Here is a 23018-nt window from a genome sequence, read left to right as displayed (position 1 = left end):
CCCTGTATCTCCTCGGTATGCCACCTCCCATTGTTTATTTATTTATTAATTCTGTCCCCCCCCCCCCCCGTTGTTTATTTTACATATACATATACATATACATACTTTTTTATTTTTTTTTCTCCCCCCTCTATTCTTTATTCTACAGCTTGCCTTACATACATTTTTACATACATACTGAATAGTGATGTACACGCACAACACAACCTTACACCTACACTTCACATAATCACATGCAATACCAGTTTTGTTTGTTTTTGGCTTGTTTTGTTTGTCCTGTATTTATGTTGTACTCACATACTTTGTTCTAAAAAAATATAAAAAATTTTATATATATATATATATATATATATATATATATATATATATATATATATATATATATATATATATATACACAATACATACACACACAAAGAATCAATAATACACATACACAAAGTAAAAGAATACAATGTCAGACTGTGGTAGTGAAGTAGTGTCTAAACCTTGTAGATACATAATGGATGGTGGTAGTTTGACTATGGTCAAATGAGCTTATCTTAAGTCTGGCTCAGTGCAAATAGTGCCAGCACAGTGATGAGCTGTTGTACAGTGTTATCACAGTTGGTACAGATGACCACCCTGTATAGAGCTGAATGAACCTTCTACTAAAAAAGCTCCACTATTCAACTACTATGTAATGGAGGGGATGCTGTTCACTGTCCAGAATGGCTGCGAGTTTGTTGAGTGTCCTCTTTTCCACCACCACCTCAAAACTGTCGAGAGCAACCCAAGACCAAGTCAGCCTTCTTGATCAGTTTGTTGAGTTTTTTGGGGGGTTTTTTTGCATACTGCAGCAAAGATGACTGCACTGGTTACCACAGACTGATAGATCTCCTCTAACATCTTGCACAAACATTAAAGGACCTAAGCTTCCCCAGAATATACATATTTTACATTTTCATTTATATATTGAACAAATGTTTTGAATAGTCAAGGTCTCTGTTGGAAAAGGATATAATTCCTTATAGGGATGCACCAATACCACTTTTTTTCAGACCAAGTACAAGTACTTACATTTGGGTACTTACTGATACCAAGTACCGATATGAGTAATGGTCTACACTTATATAGAAGAGTACTTCACAATTATACCATTACAGTTCTTACAATGTTTTATTTTCATCAGATGTTCTTCACTTTCTGACTGTAACAAATTAAGTATACAATTTGCTGTTGCTGACATTTTAACATTCAACTTTGTTTTTCTGAACAAACATGGCACTGCTCCCCATTTCACATAAATGTAACCTGTAACACATTCAGTGGATTTCATTACCAACCAACATAATAGGACAACTGCAGTGATATGTCATAATATGTTATTGCTGCCTGTGAGGACTAATGCTTTTTTGGAAAAGTGAGAGGCATGTTCTTTTTGATGAAAAGGAGTTCTCTGCATTATCAGCTGTGAGCCTGTTTCTGTTTTCATCTACAATATGTGACACTGAGCTAAACAGCCTTTCACTTTCCACACTACTGCATGGTGCTGAGAGGTATCTGCGTGAAACCTGGGCAAGAGTGGGAAACCAGGAAACTGTTTGTCTTCCCGAGAAGTTGTGGTCTCTCCAAGGTATGTCTCTGACTGAATGGCAGCACCCACTGGTGCACTGCTCAGTGATGTTGATGCTTGCACATCTGCTATCTCATCAAACACACTGTCCAGAGTGCTGCTGGCCTGGGCCTTGCATAGCTTTCTGGCAGGTGGTTCCCCCAGATCCTCATGCTTGTCTGCCTCTCCTCCAGACACCTTCTGCAGCTCCTGTATCACCATCTCTTTAGCCTCTGTAGCAGTGTTGATGTTTGAGAAAAAAAATCTTTGTACAGTGAGGGAAAAAAGTATTTGATCCCCTGCTGATTTTGTACGTTTGCCCACTGACAAAGAAATGATCAGTCTATAATTTTAATGGTAGGTTTATTTGAACAGTGAGAGACAGAATAACAACAAGAAAATCCAGAAAAACGCATGTCAAAAATGTTATAAATTGATTTGCATTTTAATGAGGGAAATAAGTATTTGACCCCCTCTTAATCAGAAAGATTTCTGGCTCCCAGGTGTCTTTTATACAGGTAACGATCTGAGATTAGGAGCACACTCTTAAAGGGAGTGCTCCTAATCTCAGCTTGTTACCTGTATAAAAGACACCTGTCCACAGAAGCAATCAATCAATCAGATTCCAATCTCTCCACCATGGCCAAGACAAAAGAGCTCACCAAGGATGTCAGGGACAAGATTGTGGACCTACACAAGTCTGGAATGGGCTACAAGACCATTGCCAAGCAGCTTGGTGAGAAGGTGACAACAGTTGGTGCGATTATTCGCAAATGGAAGAAACACAAAAGAACTGTCAATCTCCCTCGGCCTGGGGCTCCCTGCAAGATCTCACCTCGTGGAGTTGCAATGATCATGAGAACAGTGAGGAATCAGCCCAGAACTACACGGGAGGATCTTGTCAATGATCTCAAGGCAGCCTGGGACCATAGTCACCAAGAAAACAATTGGTAACATACTACGCCGTGAAGGACTGAAATCCTGCAGTGCCGGCAAGGTCCCCCTGCTCAAGAAAGCACATATACATGCCCGTCTGAAGTTTGTCAATGAACACCTGAATGATTCAGAGGACAACTGGGTGAAAGTGTTGTGGTCAGATGAGACCAAAATGGAGCTCTTTGGCATCAACTCAACTCGCCGTGTTTGGAGGAGGAGGAATGCTGCCTATGACCCCAAGAACACCATCCCCACCGTCAAACATGGAGGTGGAAACATTATGCTTTGGGGGTGTTTTTCTGCTAAGGGGACAGGACAACTTCACCGCATCAAAGGGACGATGGACGGGGCCATGTACCGTCAAATCTTGGGTGAGAACCTCCTTCCCTCAGCCAGGGCATTGAAAATGGGTCGTGGATGGGTATTCCAGCATGACAATGACCCAAAACACATGGCCAAGGCAACAAAGGAGTGGCTCAAGAAGAAGCACATTAAGGTCCTGGAGTGGCCTAGCCAGTCTCCAGACCTTAATCCCATAGAAAATCTGTGGAGGGAGCTGAAGGTTCGAGTTGCCAAACGTCAGCCTCGAAACCTTAATGACTTGGAGAAGATCTGCAAAGAGGAGTGGGACAAAATCCCTCCTGAGATGTGTGCAAACCTGGTGGCCAACTACAAGAAACGTCTGACCTCTGTGATTGCCAACAAGGGTTTTGCCACCAAGTACTAAGTCATGTTTTGCAGAGGGGTCATATACATATTTCCCTCATTAAAATGCAAATCAATTTATAACATTTTTGACATGCGTTTTTCTGATTTTTTTTTGTTGTTATTCTGTCTCTCACTGTTCGAATAAATCTACCATTAAAATTATAGACTGATCATTTCTTTGTCAGTGGGCAAACGTACAAAATCAGCAGGGGATCAAATACCCTCACTGTACCTAAATCAGAGAAAATTATATTTTAGCTCGTAACAGACAAGCTTTGTCAGAATGAATGTCAGTATACTGCCTTTAAATCACTAAAGTAAATTTATTATGTAAAAGTTAAATAGTAAAAAGTTTTAGGTCAGTCATAATGGCAGTTTTGTTTTCTTCATTCTCTTTCTCACATGCTCAGTAAACACACACACACACACTTTACCTCGGATCGAGTACAGTTGCAATGCAGTAGTGTGGGTTTTTTTCCATGTCAGTGAAGCGTCTTGTGACGGCTGTAGCTAGGGTTCCCTTCATTGTTTTGATGCCATGGTCCTCGTCTGTTTCTTTGGTCAAAAGTCTCTGAAGCACGGTCACAGCAGGAATCACATCTGATGCCAAAGCATCAGAAGAGCTCATTTTTCGGGTTAATTCCTCAAACAGAGCAAGAACAGATAGAGTCTTTTCTAGAAGTGCCCGCTGGTGAGCGATGAGATTGTTGGGGAGCTCATATTTGGACCCAAATATTCCCAGAGCCCGCTTCTGCTCGATGAGAGAATGTACCATGTAGTACGTGCTATTCCAGCGGATATGCACGTCTTGCTGGAGTCTCCTTATAGGCATGTTGTGCTGCATCTGAATGTCTTCCAGCTGGGAGTATGCTAAGGCGGAATGTTTAAAACGTCCAACTATTTTACGTCTGACTGCCACCACATCAGCAACACTTTTCTGAGCCAAAAGACCCTCGTTAACAGCCATCTGGAGGGTGTGAATGGCACGTGGCAAGCTAGGTAGTCCAGCATCACTCATAGCCTTGATCATGTTGTTGGTATTGTCCGGCATCACAACGTGAACATAACTTTTCGGAATGTCCCACGTCTGAAGCATGTCATCAAACGCACCTGCTATGGCTTGGCCAGTGTGCGATCCCCTAAACTGCGTTGCTTGTAAATCCTCATCAGTCCACTTTGCTGTTAAACTTATAAGAGACATTGGGCTGACACTGCTAGTCCAAATATCAGTGGTGAAGCTGAAGGCCGAAATGTCCTGCAACAGGTTCCTGACGTGCTTTTTCACCAAGTCATGCAGCTTTGGTAATGCGGTATCTGTAATGTGGTGATGGCTGGGAATCTCATACTTTGGCTCAAGTACACCAAGAAGATGACAAAATCCTGTATTATCTACAACTGACAACGGTTGGTCATATAACATAATTTATAGCATTCTTAGTAACTGCTAGGTCATGGTTTAAATTACTTAGATTATATTTTGGGACATGGAACAAATTAAATTCATTACAAAATATAGCAGGCAGGTACTAACAATCTAGAACACCTATCTAGTTGAGACCAATTATGAACTTGAGTGATGTAGCTGAGGTTGAGGAACTGTCAGAGCCATAATTCCAATTCCGTGGTAATGGTGCTGGCCTTTTTATATTTCTACCACAGAGATTTTTCCAATGTTTTTGGTGGCATAGTTATAGGGTTCATATTTGATTAAAAACAAAACAAACAAACAAACCAAACAAAAACCTTCTGAATATAGGCCACGCCCACTTCGGATTTAAATCCAAATAGAGATACAAATTCAAATATTTGGAGCACTAAACAGATTTAAGGATTTAATTTGCATTACCTGCTGATTACATCTTTATACTGCATCTAATATGTTTTACTACTTGGATAAAGCTCGGATTTTTGGGTGCAGAGTTTTGTTTACTTCTAAACATAATGCAAGTTTTGTTTTTGTTTTGTTTTTGTGTTGTTGTTTTTTTTTTTTGGGGGGGGGGGGTGTTGTTTTTTGGATGACCAGGGGTGTCCTCTGTGGTAACTTCCTAGCTGCTTTTTTTGTGGTAGATTCATGAGCACAGAGTGTACTGTACAATTGTAGGATAAGCCTGCAGGTCCTTAATTGTCACTGATTTTTGCAGTATGCTTTGGCATACTTTGGCATATTTGTAGGATACCGACTCCTAGGGAGAGGGAAAAGTGGTGCCTAATTTCTTTTCCAAAAGTTTAAATGGCTTTTCTTGTCATATGTCACCTGAAATCTCTTTTCATCTCTCCAGTTAGTACCTGAACAGAGCAGGTAGCCATTTTTTTCAAGTCTTTAATGGAAGAGCAATTCTGAATTCATATTGAATTGATTAGGCCACTTGACACCAATCAGTGTACTTTTGAGAAGATCTAGAGGTTTATACAATTTATCCACAGTGACTTTGATTGTTTTAGCCATTTGTCCCACAAATGTATGGACAATAACGCAGAACTGATACATGCACAAATTCCAATAATTCCAGTTTGCTGCCTAAATGAAAACTGAGCCCAGCTAATGATTTCCCTTGAGTTTTCATTCTTTCCAGCCTACACTCTCTGTACCTCTAGATTGAAGCATATATGCAGTTGGAGGAATGTGTAGGCGTTCACTTGGTATTTCTAAACACACTTTAGCAATGGGGTAGGTGTGAGACTGACAGGCTGTGTGCAAAGACATTTAGCCTGTGGATCAGGCCCTGGGATTAGACAGAAGATTGGTAGGGGAAGGTATGGTAATTGGACATGCCTATTAATGTGTCAAGGGCAACTTCTCAGAAAGGCATGTTGGCCTTGCTTGAGTGTCGCTTCAGTCTAATCAGCAGGTTCAGTCTGGCAGGGCTGCTGATCACACTGAACATATCAGTGTCACCGTCCTATGTGAGCAGAATTTTGTACAGGGATGGTTAAATCACTAGACCTGGAGCCCAGGACAAGCAGGTGGGGTGTCCTGGCTATTACTTTTTTATTCATAGTTGCCAGGCAGGACACGTTTGACAACCGGAATAAGGAAATAGAAAGCCCTACTCCTTACTGAGTTTCGCTAAAGAAAATTTTCATTTCATTGTAGTGTGATGAACTATACCTTCTCGTCTCGAGGTGCAATCTGGTTGCACAAAGCGAGGTCCATGAAGACATGGTTTGCCAAGGTTTGTGTTGAAGAACTTAAGTGGCCTGCATTGAACTCAACCCCTGACCTCAGCCCCATTGAACACCTTTGGGATGAGCTGGATCTCTGACTATGCCCCAGCCCTTCTTGGCAAACATCAGTGCCTGCCTCACTAATGCTCTTGTGGCTGAATGAACACAAATCACCACAACCATGCTCCAAAATCTAGTGGAAAGCCTTCTCAGAAGAATGGCGCTTATTATAACAGCAAAGGGGGACTATTCTGGAATGGGATTTTCAAAAAACGCATGTGGGTGTGATAGTCAGGTGCCCACAAACTTTTGGCCAAATAGTATATATGCACAAAACAAATAACATTTATTATTATTATTATTATTATTATACATTTTTGTACAGTGTCTGTGCCTATGTACAAATCTGTCACATTTAAAATATTTTGAAGTGTTGTCGTTTTGTTCAGGTAATAGATATGACAAAAATAGCTGTGTGTGTTTCCTTTCTCATATGTTCCATACAATAAATATCTAATCACTGGGTCTCCATCTTGCTATAGATTCTGGTCCTGCTGTTGTTGGCCATGCCGGAGGCTCTGAGCGGTGCTGCATGTGTGGATGTTCCCCTGGCAACCACCTTCGTCTCTCTACCATTCTACCTCCTTGTCCTGCTGGGTTCCTCTGTACATGTGCTGGTGTGTACCTCGTCCGAGGCCTCATGCTACTTCTGCTCGCTGCCCTGGCTCCTGGCCTTTGCTGGCATCATATTCTCCTCAGCCCTGTTTTGTACTCTGGTGGCCATGGCAGCCAGACGTGCACTCAAAGTTGATAACAAGCAGACCAAGGTGAGTGAGACAGAAACAATGGGGAAAGGAATGAAGGATTGGGGTTGTTGGTTTCAATCTGCTTAGGTTTGGTTTGTATTACCTGAGATTCCAAAGCCTGTTACAAATGTTTGTCAGATAAAGCAAAAGATTAATTCAAGATTGTCAGTAAACCCTGCAAGCTGTTTCTCTTCTGAATTAGTCCAAAGCTTTGGTTTAGCATTGACTAAACAGAACTGATGAAGGCTCTTGGATGAATGGCAAATAAATATTATACCACAAATTCTGTCACTTTATGTTTCTATGCATGAAGAAGAAACCTAGAGAGGAACCAGACTCAAAAGGGAATCCATTCTGTTCTGGCTGACACTGGATAGTGTGATTATATGTAAATCTGTAAATCATTACTCTACCATGATTGTGTCCTATAAAATTTAATTTAATTTCAGAAATTTAATTTCAGAATAATGAAATTATTCTGATTAACCCCAAATAAAGATCAGCTGTTTCTGTAGGATTTTCTTCATATCTTCTCAGTTTCTTCTGACTGCTGAAGCCATGGTCCACAAAGGGCTTACAAAGCATGCATGGTATTTCACCTGTTGAAAGGTATTAATCAGGAGAGGGGTATAAAAGAATTTCCAAAGCATTAAATATAAAGGACCTGCAGGAATATCTGAAGTACTGATTACTATCTACATGTGACCACAATCTCTTGTATTCTTCATATCTCTGGGCTATGATGTAGTGTGGCTACATCCAAGCTCAACTAAATCACCCCAAACCATGTGGGAAAATGCATTATGGTCTGATGAGACCATTTCCAAAAGGTATAATAATTCCATAATTCCAAAAGGTATGTTTGGTGCTAAAAAGCACATCACCAAAAGAGCACCATCCCCACGGTGCAGCATGATGGTGGCCGCACCATGCTTTAGGGCTGCTTTTCTTCAGCTGGAACTGGGGCTATTATCAAGATGGAGGGAATCATGAATAGCTACAAATACAAGTCGATTTTAGTGCAAAACATTCAAGTGTCTGCTAGTAAGCTGAGGATGAAAAGGAATTTCACCTTTCAGCACGACAATGATCTAAAGCATGCATCCATGTCAACAATGGAATGGCATAACCAAAAGAAGAGAAATGTTTTGAATGTCCTAGCCAGAGCCCAGACCTAAATCCAGCAAAAAATCTGTGCGGTGACCTGAAGCATGCTGTGCACTGGAGATACCCCCACAATTTGATGGATCTAGAATGTTTTTGCAAGAAAGAATGGGAAAATATTGCCAAGTCATGATATACCATGCTGATACTTTTACCCAGAAAGACTGAGTGGTGTAATAAAATTAAAAGGTGCTTCAACAAATTATTAGTTTAGACTTATGCACCTATGGACTTATGCAACTAGTTTATTTTAAGTTTACATTTTTCTTTGTTTCCCTAAAAGAATAGTTTCTTTTTGTTTTTCACTTTAGTTGTATACTTTGCATTTTCACCTTAAAACCTGCCATTTTAACAGGGTGTGTAGACTTTTATATCCACAGTACAAGTTCTGCTGAGACTGCCTCCCTACTACAAAAGCATCCTTTTAAGCCATTCTCCCCTGAAGTTCTTTCTTCTTGTTATAGTGTGTAAGCTAACAGTGAGGTCTTGTGTTGTAGTTCTGTGTGTATGTTGTAAATGAGGAATAGTTGTGTTTCGGTCTGCTCTGCTCTGGTTGTAAAGCAGGCTTGGGTTCCTGGGTAATTGGTTCACCTTTTGATCTGTGAGGCAGATATAGTAAGTTGCAGTGCTTTATCGCTACACAGCCTGACTTTTTCCACCTTCTGCTAGCTTTTCAGTGCCACCACTTCTTTTAAATGTAAAGGTCTTATTAAATAGCTGTACCCTCTCCTTGTGAATAGGCTACCTTTAAAAAAAACTGCTTTCTGTTGACCATCCATTGTTAGAGGGACAGTGGGACTGATGTTACCCTGTGTAAAATTGGTGAACAAATGAAGTAAACAAAAAGCTTAGCTCTCTTAATTACTGCTTCCAAAGTGAGGAGTGATCTCTTTGTCTGTCGCTGTTTACTGTCTTTCACCATCTTACTCTTTCCCATGCTTTCTCTCTCTCTCTCTCTCTCTCTCTCTCTCTCTCTCTCTCTCTCTCTCTGTCTTTTCAAGATTTTATGGAGAAAGATGGTAATGTACAGACGTGTGCTTATGAGAGAGGGACTCTAGATCTGAGTTTATATAACAGTGTAGAAATAAAGTAAGATTAAAACACATGCAGCATACGTATTAATGATCTGGCTCGTTATGATTTTTGAAGGTCATTTTCACTCTCACTGAAAACTGGCTAGAACATTGATGACTCACCTAGTTTTTCTTTTCACATCCGAACCTGGCCAGACGTGTCTGATGAAATTAATTGGCACAGTGACAAAAAAAAGAAAAGCAGATAATTTATTAAGGATATTTTCTCTGGGCCATAAGAGTGTAAAGAAGTAGTTATGTACATGTTAGCACCAGAAATGCGAAATATATTTACAGTTGAGGCCAAAAGTTTGCATACACCTAGTCTAAGATATTCGGTCTGTTTTTCAAAACCTCAGTTACCACACAGTATTTTGGCAAGTCCATTTTTACTTCTATTTTGCTCACATTAGAGGTTGTTTTAAAACAATACAGTACATTAGAGACATATTTATTTCAGCTTTAATTTACTATATCAGAATTCCAATGGGTCAAAAGTTGACTGTCTCTTTAAACAGAGTGGAAGATTCCAGAAATTAACATAATGAAGTTTTGATGTTTCTGATTGTAAGACCTTTTAACCAGCCTCATGCAGTTGAAAAAGTTCTATTTACGTGTTGATTTGATTGAACAAGGTTTGCAGTAATCAGACCTGGTTGTGTCTAGTTCAGCTGAACCGCATTATGAATGCAGTTTCATAGATTTGGGGAATTAGTAACTACAGGGGCAAATACATTTTCACACAGGCCCGGTTGGTATTGGAAAACTTTTTTGTTTCAATAAATAACATTATCATTTAAAAACTGCATTTTGTGTTTACTCAGTTTGCCTGTGTTTTAATTTCTGAAACAGCTTAGTATGAGATATACACAAAAACGTCTGGGTTACGCATGTAACCCTGTTCCCTGAGAAGGGAACGAGACGTTGCGTTTAGCATAACACTGTGGGAGCACCCTTGCACGCGACCGGCATCTGAAGCTTGTGTAAAATCACCATTCTTACAGTAAATTGTCAGCAGTCTGGAGGGATGTTTCAAGGGAGCCATCTGTTGAATAGGCCTGTGTTACAGCCAGGCAAAGAAGAACTTGCAAAGCAATCAGCAGTGCTTGCAAAATCAAATGAGCAAATAAAGATCATAATTAATTCTCTGTACACACCCAGACAATAATTGTATTCTCTCCTTCTCCTTTTGATCTCTTCGGAATATATGTTATGGTGGCAAATAAAAGAAAAATAAAAGGCACTTAATAATCATTAAACTCCTCTAAGTTATTACAGTGCTAATAATACCAGAAGCCACATTCTCTCAAGCTACTGTATTCCCTCTCATATCCATAGCAGACAAATCGATCAGCCAATCATGTGGCAGCAGTACAATGCATAAAAACTTGCAGATACAGGTCAGCAGCTTAGGGTAATGTTCACATTAACGATCAGAATGGGGGAAAAAATGTGATCTCGGTGATTTTGACCGTGGCATGATGGCTTTTGCCAGATGGGTTGGTTTGGATATTTCTATAACTGCTGATCTCCAGCAGTGAGCAGCAGTTCTGCAGACAGAAATGCCTTGTTGATGAGAGAGGTCAATGGAGAATGGCCAGACTGGTTTGAGCTGACAGAAAGGCTACAGTAACTCTGATAACCACTCTGTACAATAGTGGTGAGCAGAAAAGCATCTCAAAGTGCACAATGTGTCGAACATTGAGGCAGATGGACTACAACAGCAGAAGACCACGTCGGGTTCCACTTCTGTCAGCCAAGAACAAAATTCTGAAGCTGAGGTGGGCATAGGCTCACCAAAACTGGACAGTTAAAGACTGGAAAAAAAACAATCGATCCTCATTTAAATGCCACGGCCTATGTGAGTATTGTTGCTGACCATGTGCATCATGGCCACAGTTTACTCACCTTCTAATGGCTACTTCCAGCATGATAATGCACCGTGTCACACAGCAAAAGTCATCTCAAACTGGTTTCAGGAACATGACAAAGAGTTCTGTGTTCTCCGGTGGCTTTCCCAGTCTCCAGCCTTGAATCCAAGAGAACACTTTTGGGATGTGGTAGAACGGGTATTCGCAACATGAAAGTGCACCTGAAAAATCTGCAGGAATTGCATGATGTAATCCATGTCAACATGGACCAGAATCTTAAAGGAATGTTCCACATCTTGTGGTAACTATGCCATAAATAATTGAGAGCAAAGGTAGGCCCTACCCAGTATTACTATAGTTTTCTTAATAAAGTCCTAAGTGAGTGGATACAGAATTTTTATGGTACCAGGATCATAAAAGTCATCACTATTCAGCCTTCTACAGTATTATAAGTTCTTCATATTACAGTTGAGGCAAAAGCTTACATACACATAGGGTAAAGACATTTAAAATAATTTTTTAACAACTCCACACATTTTATGTTACCATACATTTCCTATGTTAAGTCACTCAGGGTATCTATTTTATATCTATAAGAGGTCATTTCAAAATAATAGCTACAATATAGATTTATTTAAGCTTTTATTCACTATATCAGATTTTCAGTGGTTTTACATACACTTTGTTAGTATTTGGTGGCATTGCCTTTTAATTGCTTAACTTTATTCAAAAACGTGGGGTAGCCCTGCACAGGCTACCCACAATCCTGGGTAATACAGTGAGGGTATTTGATGCCCTGCTGATTTTGTACGTTTGCCCACTGACAAAGAAATGATCAGTCTATAATTTTAATGGTAGATTTATTTGAACAGTGAGAGACAGAATAACAACAAGAAAATCCAGAAAAATGCCTGTCAAAAATGTTATAAATTGATTTGCATTTTAATGAGGGAAATATGTATTTGACCCCTCTGCAAAACATGACTTAGTACTTGGTGGCAAAACCCTTGCTGGCAATCACAGAGGTCAGACGTTTCTTGTAGTTGGCCACCAGGTTTGCACACATCTCAGGAGGGATTTTGTCCCACTCCTCTTTGCAGATCTTCTCCAAGTCATTAAGGTTTCGAGGCTGACGTTTGGCAACTCGAACCTTCAGCTCCCTCCACAGATTTTCTATGGGATTAAGGTCTGGAGACTGGCTAGGCCACTCCAGGACCTTAATGTGCTTCTTCTTGAGCCACTCCTTTGTTGCCTTGGCCATGTGTTTTTGGTCATTGTCATGCTGGAATACCCATCCACGACCCATTTTCAATGCCCTGGCTGAGGGAAGGAGGTTCTCACCCAAGATTTGACGGTACATGGCCCCGTCCACCGTCCCTTTGATGCGGTGAAGTTGTCCTGTCCCCTTAGCAGAAAAACACCCCCAAAGCATAATGTTTCCACCTCCATGTTTGACGGTGGGGATGGTGTTCTTGGGGTCATAGGCAGCATTCCTCCTCCTCCAAACACGGCGAGTTGAGTTGATGCCAAAGAGCTCCATTTTGGTCTCATCTGGAGATCACTTTCACCCAGTTGTCCTCTGAATCATTCAGGTGTTCATTGGCAAACTTCAGACGGGCATGTATATGTGCTTTCTTGAGCAGGGGGACCTTGCCGGCACTGCAGGATTTCAGTCCTTCACGGAGTAGTGTGTTACCAATTGTTTTCTTGGTGACTATGGTCCCAGCTGCCTTGAGATCAATGACAAGATTCTCCCGTGTAGTTCTGGGCTGATTCCTCACTGTTCTCATGATCATTGCAACTCCACGAGGTGAGATCTTGCATGGAGCCCCAGGCCGAGGGTTTCTTCCATTTGCGAATAATCGCACCAACTGTTGTCACCTTCTCACCAAGCTGCTTGGCAATGGTCTTGTAGCCCATTCCAGACTTGTGTAGGTCTACAATCTTGTCCCTGACATCCTTGGAGAGCTCTTTGGTCTTGGCCATGGTGGAGAGTTTGGAATCTGATTGATTGATTGCTTCTTTGGACAGGTGTCTTTTATACAGGTAACAAGCTGAGATTAGGAGCACTCCCTTTAAGAGTGTGCTCCTAATCTCAGCTCGTTACCTGTATAAAAGACACCTGGGAGCCAGAAATCTTTCTGATTGAGAGGGGGTCAAATACTTATTTCCCTCATTAAAATGCAAATCAATTTATAACATTTTTGACATGCGTTTTTTTCTGGATTTTCCTGTTGTTATTCTATCTCTCACTGTTCAAATAAATCTACCATTAAAATTATAGACTGATCATTTCTTTGTCAGTGGGCAAACGTACAAAATCAGCAGGGCATCAAATACTTTTTTCCCTCACTGCATTTTCTTTCATTCTTATTTTAGCCTCACCATGATTTGTTCCTATTCTGAGATCAAAAAACACAACCAACAGGGACTAAAACAAAGAGTATAAAGAAACAACATCTGGCAAATAATTGCTGAAAGGATGGTTTCCAGTCAGTTTGAGCTTCAGGGATGCAAATATTCCAGTAGAGGGGAATCAAGCACGACTTGAGAGAGAAAGAGCGAGAGGGAGGGAGAAAAGGAGGGAGGGGGTGGTAATTTTTTCCTCCCCCTCTCTATTATTGTGCTTACACAAACATCACTGTTGCTGTGTTGGTTACACAATTCATTTTCTCCTTGTCTAAGTTCTTCTCAACGTTGCTCTATGTGATGGATGGTGGCTTGTTGGTCATTGCAGTGGGACCCTGTCACAGCCCAGAGGAATAGGGTGTCCCTATGGTAACTGGTGTCATGGCTACACATGTTTGTCTCCATCACGATGTTCAGACATGGAGTAACTAATTAGGATTTCATTAGTGCACAAGGGCAAGATGGCCTCTGAGTGTGTTTCCTGTGCATAACTCTAGGAAGAAGATTCCAGAAGATTTTCATTACCAAGAAATATAAGATTCCTAGCTTATCTCATAGAAATGCTGCACCTCTTTACAATAAATGTAGAGAATCCTAAACGGATGTGTGCTAGTGTTTAGCAACTATTAACAGGCTACACTATGAGTATGTGCTGTTATCCATGGGATCTATTAAAGGAAGCCTTCTGCTGTGGTATTTAATGTCCACATCAGAAGCATGTGCTGCCGTAAGTGCTCTCTTGGGGGGAATGTTGTCAGTCTGGCACACAGAAGGCAATTTCTGTGTATGTATGTTTGTCCACATTTTATTGCTTAGCCCTCTAAACACTGCTCCCAGGAGTCGCTTAATAACACACTGAGGGCTGCAGTGTAGTGTGTGTGATATTAGTCCACAGCTTTCTAAAAAATAGATGACTCTAAAGATGCTTTCAGTATTATACTGTATGTTGGCATTTCTGTACTCTTTTTTTCTTTCATTCTAGTCCAGGCGTATTCAACTAAAGTTTATAAAGGACAGTTACATAAAATTCCTTGCTTCCAGATGTCCAGATAAGCGATTACCTTGACTAAATAGAAGATATTTACTTTTAAATGCTTAACCACTAAAGGTTAGTTTGTGGCTATAAAACAGCGCAGTTTGAAGTGGTTGTGTTGTTTCATAGTGGAGCTAAACATATGCTTCTCTGGCTTTTTTTAAGAGAGAATAAATGACATGAAAAATCTATAAATATTCTGTGAAAAAACTCCCTTCTGATATAATGTCTTTAGCCCTGTAGCTAGTGCACTCAGTCAAAGTGCTCATCAATTCACGTGCGTCAAATATGAGCACAGCTAAAAGGTCTCATTTACCAGCAAACATCACTGCGAACGATCATGCAAAACAGTTTCATGCAATTGCAATTTCAACAATATGAGTAGTTTTTCTAAAAAATAAAATAAAATAAAAAAAAAAACCCAAAAAACTCTGCAAGTTGCAACACAAATTTTGGGGGAAAAAAAAGCCACAGCAAAATCAAGCATTATTTGGCGCAACAATCACAAACAACTCGGCGAAATCCTGTACAGACTGGTGTATGGCGGATAAAATTATTCTGATCATTTTCATAAATGCACGTGATTGGCTGCTACAAGCCTAGAAGCTACAGTAGTTGTTTTGAAAACTAGTGTCGCTAAATGATGGTCAATTTTAACTTTGTTTATCATCTTTGCTACAGTATTTGTTCAAGTACTTGGGTCAGTTTGCTGCAATACTTTGCTGGGTCCACATCTGGGCTATGGTGCACCAGTTGAAGAACTCTATTCTAGTCAATCCCTTCTCCTTCTGTATTTCAACATCTCACCATCTGTTCATTAATTCGTTCCTGTCTTTGTCAGAGTTGGAGTTATTTTCTGCACATAGTGTAATGCAGCGTTTCACAACCTTTTTTCCGTCACGGCACCCTTTGAAAATGTTCAAAAATTTGTGGCATCCTACACACGCGTCCGCAATAGCATGAGAGCGAAACAACATTTGCAGGAAGCAAATGTCTACAGTAATTGCTAACATTTAGAAAATGCCTACAATAAATTATGTCTATTTAATGAAAGCAGGAGTCTATGTTTAATAAAATCTTAATGAAATCAATAAAAATAACATTGAGGTTGTTCAATTTAGTTTTATAGATGTTCTCATATTTATAGCTATATTTTCTTGTAATGTGACAAGTGATAATCTCAAGGTTTACTGGGTCTTATATGATTCTTTACTCTTTTTTTCATACTGTGGGTTTTAGTAAAGTTTACTGAAAACATACATCAACGACAAACACAACAATTCCTCCTCAGCATTCAGCAACTCTACGCAAGACGCCATATTTGTAAGCGTTGTTCAGACAAACTACTTCTTCTCTTAGCTATTTCCTGTTTGTTTATAGGACGATTACTCAGAGTCGCTCCCTTATCGTTTAAAAGAATATTACAACAGCGAGTGCGTCAAGTATAAACACCTCGTCCGTTTGGAGAGGTGCGCGCTCAGTAAGTGGAGATTCACGGTGCGGAACCAGGCAGAAGTATAAACAGGGCTTTAGCTACATGAGGATGAAGTTGGTGGTCCAGAAGCATCTGGAGCTTTTCTTTTAAGAAATCTGTTTATATTCTTTTGCACTACACACATCGTCACACGCATACATTACTCATACTGATGTTGACGTGCTGCTGACAGGTCAGAGTGGGGGGTCGAGGGGGAGGGAATTATAATGTTTTTTATGTATAATTTTTTATTAATATTATTAAGCGTGTGTGTGTCTGTTTTATTATTTCTGTCTGTGTGTTATTACATGGTACCCCTGCTCTCATCAGACAGCACCCTACACCTTTCACCACATCATCCTGCACTGCAAGAATCTTGCTGCTGATTTCAGTGTAGCTCATTTGGCGCAAAATACATTTTACACTTGCCTGCATTCCAGGCTCTAACACCTTTATTCCTATGATTTAATTTAAAGTCCTTTAATTAGTTCTCAGCACGTCCTAACACGGCTGAGAGCTCAAGTGGGAGAGAAGCTATCGCAGTCACACAGTCAGCGGGTGTGAGTGCGCATGTAATAGGTGATACTTTTTTTTTTTACATCTTTCTCTCTCTCTCTCTCTCTCTCTCTCTCTCTCTCTCTCTCTCAGACCTCTTCCTCAGAGTGGACTCTAACCGAACTGGACGTTCTGCTCCTGATCGGCACACTCGGGCACACTCTCAGCTTGGCCTCCAGTAGCTTCATAGAAGAGGAACACCAGACATGGTACTTCCTGCTCAACACGCTCTGCCTGGCCGTCTTCCAGGACGTCTGCAGGAAGTACTTCAGGGAAAAGAGACGCACAGGTGAAGATGAGGAAAGTGTTCTCCTGCTTTCTACAGTGGAGGAAAAAGGTGCATCTTTCTCTCCGGTGACTGAGCTGGGGGTCAGCGCAGACTCTGAGAAGTGGTTAGCCCTGGCCACGCCGCTCCTCACTCTGGCATGCTGTCGAATGCTCAGGTCTCTAAACCAGACCGGGGTGCAGTGGGCACATCTGCCTGACCTGAGCCACTGGCTCAACAGGTGAGAAAGAAAAAATAAGGCATTATAGTGTCATGTCATTTAGTTTATGTAGATAACTTTTAGCAGGATAGTTTTAAATGAATTTGCAAGAGATTAGGAGACAAGTTTGGAATTTTTATATAAGAAATCTGGAAATGGAAGGAAAGACAAAAACCTAAATGGTGCAAAAGTTTTGCAGCTGTTTTATGACTGTAGATGATAAAGAAAGAGATAATGATTTCATATGTGGTAACGGAAGCAGAGTCTGTGAATATATCCTGATAAATTTGTTTGCTAGAACCATATTGCATAATGTACAAATCCTACAAAGAATATTGCTAATGTATTCAGTATTTCCGTAGTTTTCCACTTCATATGTAGTCAAGACAGTGGTAACTATGAAAAATAACAACTTGGATGGCTAGCTATCCAGCCTAAAAGTGTGAGTGTTGTTATTTTGCTGCAGTATTTAAAGCAATATGGTTTTGGCCTTATATTTGTTGTGCAATCTGGAGTATGTGTTGGCATTGATTTGAAAGAACAAACTGTTTTACATTTTTATATCTCTGCCACCAGGTGGTAAAATGGTGGGGTTGTATGGACAGATCCATACATCTGTCCAAGATTCTTGTTAACACGATATCTCAAGAACAAGTGGTCAAATGTTTGTAGGATTTATATGGAATTAGGAATTCTGAACAAATCCGATTTTGGAGGTCATCCAAGCATTGTTTGTCATACAAAGATGTTACTTACATGCTCATTTTCAGAAAATCAAGTCCTATTTTCTGGCTCTATGATTTATGCCATTGGTCGGTCAATATGTCCATCTGTGCATCTTCCAATTCTATGGAATTATCATTACAACCAACAGACGAACTGATTAGATTTCCAAACAGAGTCAAACGTCTGAAATAGTTTTTCTTCAATAAGAACCATTTGGCATCTTCTTTTATGCTATACAACAGTGAGAGAGATCCATCCATCCATTCATCCATCCAGCCAAGATGAACTTTAATGCGTCAGTTGCATACATAGCACGCATACATATCCACACCATTACCACATCCTTCCCCATATCCCACAATAAAAACACGCAGATACCAGTAAATGTTTATTGTACTTAGTTGCACATAGTGTTGTGTTTGTAGTTGTTTGTGTATGTTGCCTCGTAGTCCAGGTTACCGGAAGCAAATGGCAAACTCCAGAAGCGATCCAGAAAGCCAGATATCACTGAATTCCCACGTTTCTCCCGCGCGATTACTCTGGTAACTGGACCGTCTTAACTGTTGTTTGTTTGGGGGGGGTTGGGAATAGAAGACCCAAGTTACTTCCTATATAAAATCACCTAATGACTGAATATATGATATAATCTTGAAGATTGTTTATATATATATATATATATATATATATATATATATATCCAGAGAGAGAGAGAGAGAAGTAGTGTATGAAAAATTATTGTTGTAATACTTACCTCTGGAAGAACATGGAGGAGTCCATGTGGGTGGAGCTTCCAGATTAATGTTCATTTGTGTAAAGGTGGGTTGTAGTTTGCAGTTTGAGTTGCAGTGCTAGTATATGGTGTATTTTCCTTTCTGTGGAAGGAGTTACCAGCCAAGTGCTGTAGTGTATATATTTTTGTATAGTTTTCCTCCATTTTCCCCATTTCCCATATTTTGTCTCTTTTTTTTTCGGCCTTCATGTGGATGTACATATTTTTGTGCGCGTTTGGTGGACTTTAAATAGGAGCACTGTCAATAAAACACCTTTGCACAAAAGTACTATTGCAGCCTTGCCATCAATTTTCTTGTGCAGGACCATTTTTCCATCACGCCTCGTCACAAACTTATTGGATTTAGGAATTGATCCAAACAGGGTCAAGGTCACAGCAAGGTCAAATGTTTGAATAGTTTTTCTTCAATAGCTTCCTTCCTGTTTGTCATACAGATATGTTACATGCTCAGGAAATCAAGGCCCATTTTCTGGCTATTTACAATTATTGCCATCCATCCATCTGTCTGTCAGTCCATTCATCCAAAAGGAACATATTGGATTTTGGAATTGATCCAAACAGGGTCAAGGTCAAATGTCTGAAATATTTGTTCTTCAATAGCTTCCTTCCTGTTTTTCATACAGAGAAGAGGGCAAACAAAGAATAGTGTTTGCAGAACGAAATAATCAAGTGAAATAAGTGGCAGTGCGGATAGTAACAACAGATATGCAGTGAAGTACAGCAGAGGATTTATATGGAATTGCCATAATAATCAGTAGGTGAAACGACTGGATTTTGTAATTGATCCAAACAGGGTCAAGATCATATCAAGAGCAAATGTCTAAAACAGTTTTCTAAAATAGCTTTCTTCCTGTTTTAAGTATCTTTTAAGCATATTTCAGACATGCAAATTAGTAACAAGAAGGACTACAGTTGACTACAGAGGCATCACTATCGATGCAGTTGGCATCGAGTTCCACTTTCTCAGTGGTTTAGAAATATGCATTTTTTTAAGCATTCTGGATTGAAGTACAGCTAGTGAGCGAGAAGGTCAAATCCATATTTCTGTACTTAATGATTCAGTATATGTATATGATCAACATAGTATAGGTCAATGGTTTCATTAAGGATAGCATGGCATGGGTTCTTCAACCATTCAATGTAACATTTGTTAAGTTGGCTTAGAGAAAAAAATTATTATAATGAAGTGGTTCATTATTATATTTATTGCATCTAGTCTCAACATTTCTGACAGCAGCTACATTTCATTAAAAACCCTCAGTCTATTTTTAACTGGCTAAGCATCAGTCAGACTGGAGAACTAGAGCTCCAGTATAAATCTGGAGTGTCAGTGTGAGAGACTGACACTCATTTAGAGAATGCTTTAAAGCTCAAATTGTAACTCCAGAGAATCTTACTCTATCCAAATTGGATCTTATATTTAAGCTTTCTCACATTTATGACTTCTGAAAAGCTGGAACTGGGTTCAATTAGACATGTTTTATACTTAAGAAAAGGCAAGTCATTGAGGAACACCCAGTGAACTGTAAATGCAGCACCAAATTCAACGTTTGTTATGATTTAAAGAGGATAAACTGGAATAAGATGAGTTTACATAAAGCTGAGTGGTGTGTAGGTACAATGTTTGTCTGTGTGTAACCAGATGTCCTCACAAGGATAGGAATGTCTGACAGTTTTGACCTTATGGGGACATTTGGCTGGTCCCCATAATGTGACTTTATATACTCAAAAGGTTTCCTTACTGTTAGATGTAGGCATAGTATTAATTAGCTGCATTAATAAGTATGTGAATGGAGGGTCCTCACGATGGACCACATTTATTAAGCTGGAAACAAATTAATTTATTTGTAAATCATTCATTGGTGTGTTTCTATACAAGACATTTGTTTTCCATGAAAATTCTGTTAGTTCGGAAAGTGTTTATATCCTGTGAGAGCTTCTGAGTTTTTGTAAATTTTACAGAGACTAATGTGCTAATGAGTTCGTGCATTTTTATACACGTATTACATTGTGAAGTTTTAATAATTGATTTCACATACAAATGTAATGAAACTTTTGTGAAGCCCAGTCATTTATTATTAATGCCATTAATTAAAATAGTATATATGTATATAATATTATAATAATGTATAATATTAAATATGGGGAAAATCATAATTAAAGAAATCCATAAATCAAGGCAAATAAGAACAGTCATTCACTTAAAACAAAAGAAATGCTGCTGTATGAAAGGAGGATGCGCTGCAGTGGCTCAGATGGAGTACAAGTCAGTTCTTTTTGCCATCTTCTTTAATGCTATGCAACACTTTAGAGCCTGCACTACATGTCTAATAAGTGACCGATTTGATATGTCTCAATCTGCAATGTGCTGTGCACTCCCATACATGGTGTGTGCCATCATTGCCTCTTTCCTGAAATACATCAGGTTTCCTTACAACACATGTCCTCCTGCTTTTTGCAGCACGGCATCAGGGCACATAGGACACACACACGAGGCTGAAGTGTATGAGAGGCCAATGAGAGATATTTCTGTCTGACAGTTGTGATACACTAAAACATTAAAAATATATGTGTATATTTTAGTTTCCTTGTGTGATTTACCTGGTACATAGATATATCCCCCCCCCCCCACACACACACTTTTTATATCAAACCATTTTCTTTTCACTTCACTTAATTCACATCAAAATCCTTTTTTGTAATTTATCTGCAAGATAATATTTTTATTGATGTAGTCATGATTCAAAATAACCTCCATGTCGGCATCTGAGACATTCTTTGTCTTTTGCAGTTTAGCCATCAATTGATGCTTTCAGCTCACTGTAAATTTTAACTTGCACAGATTTTTGTCAGCATCACTAAATGCAAATGAGCTGTGGTGTGAACATGCTTTGCACTTTATGGCTGATTGATATTCATTGAGGCCTTCGAAAGCATTTACAAATATACATATATAATACATATATATATCCTCATTATATAGAAAAAAACAGGGGTGGCCATGTCAGGACCCGAAACACTTTGCAACACCAAGACACAGGATTTGTAAATATGAAGTGTGAGTGCCCATTGAATTTACTTTTGCAAACACTAAGCCACACTTATGGCATTGGACTTGAGCAATTTTATGTCTATTTTATGTCTCTTATGCCTGAAAATAGTGCCGTTCAATACGTGCAGGTCTCTAAAAAGCCTGGGCTGAACCCATACTCTCCCAGCACTTAGTGATAAATAACCATGATTGTGCTCATTATAAATCCAGACTTGTTATGGCAGGATGATGGACAGATGCTAGACTCAGCGATGGGTGGCGGGGGTCAACAGAGGGGAGAGATGTGACATGTAGCTTTCTTTGCTGTGTCTGACTACTTCCTCTCATTACAGAAAGAATGAATCAGAGCAACAGGCAGGTTACTAAGCTCCCCGGAGCCTACCTCATGTTTCACGCTGCAAACGGATATTAATGCTCTTTAGAATGGAGGAGCGGAAGATGTGTGTGTGCGTGGATCTGCAAGCATATATGTGCATGTGGGTTCTTGCAGATGTGATTGTGTACGCCCTGTTAACCATCTCAGTCTCTGCATTAATGTGTGTGTAGTTTGCAGACGGTCTATATCATATAGAACTTTGGAGACTAAGTTGCTGCTGTCAGTCAGAAGGCACTAGACAGTCTGATTTATTGTCAAGCACCTGTCAGAGGCAAATATGCTCATGCTTTTCAGAATTCTGAACAAGTCTACCCAATTCCCAGTGGTGCAAACTAGAAGAGGAAAAAAAAAGTTTAATCCATTACTCTACATCAGGGGTCGTCAATTGCTGGAACGTGGACTACATGCAAAGCCAGTAAAGTATTTCATCGGCTCAAACTAGTATAGCAGAACTGATCAATATATGAAAAACTAACCATAGTTCACCAACTTCGGCTTTTTAACATAAACCTTTGTGGCTTCTGTCACAGATCCTCTTTTGCAGCTTATCCAACCACACACATTTATGTAAATTATTTAGCTGAAGGCAGCTCATCAAGAAAGGACTTTCTTTCACAGACTTCCTTAAGTTTTTTATTGTCTTCATTTTATTTACGCTCTCAGAGCTGAATTCGGGACTGTAAATAAACATGACTCGTTATGAGCCATAACTAAGCCTCACAGACCCTCCCCCCCCAAATAATTGCAAGCTTTTTGAAGGCTGATTGTCAATTCCAAATTGTTCATAGTATGTGAGTGGCT

At 39.7% G+C, this 23018-nt stretch overlaps 1 protein-coding gene across 2 annotated transcripts in view; it reads left to right on the top strand.

Annotated features, from left to right (window-relative positions):
• pigg (phosphatidylinositol glycan anchor biosynthesis class G) overlaps window positions 1–23018 on the top strand; it is a 154697-nt gene that overhangs the window by 84380 nt on the left and 47299 nt on the right. Inside the window, exons 1-3 of one of the 2 annotated variants that reach the window (XM_053630635.1) lie at window positions 477–1615; window positions 6946–7230; window positions 16882–17294. In XM_053630635.1, the coding sequence (XP_053486610.1) occupies window positions 1526–1615; window positions 6946–7230; window positions 16882–17294 (788 nt within the window). In that variant the 5' untranslated portion in view covers window positions 477–1525. Of the gene's footprint in view, window positions 1–476; window positions 1616–6945; window positions 7231–16881; window positions 17295–23018 lie in introns of those variants that run through there. The other variant, XM_053630634.1, reaches the window with a different exon arrangement.

Source organism: Ictalurus furcatus, chromosome 8 (genome assembly GCF_023375685.1).
Source record: "Ictalurus furcatus strain D&B chromosome 8, Billie_1.0, whole genome shotgun sequence".
Taxonomy (NCBI): Eukaryota; Metazoa; Chordata; class Actinopteri; order Siluriformes; family Ictaluridae; genus Ictalurus; species Ictalurus furcatus.
This window is presented reverse-complemented; position numbering and strand designations above follow the sequence as displayed.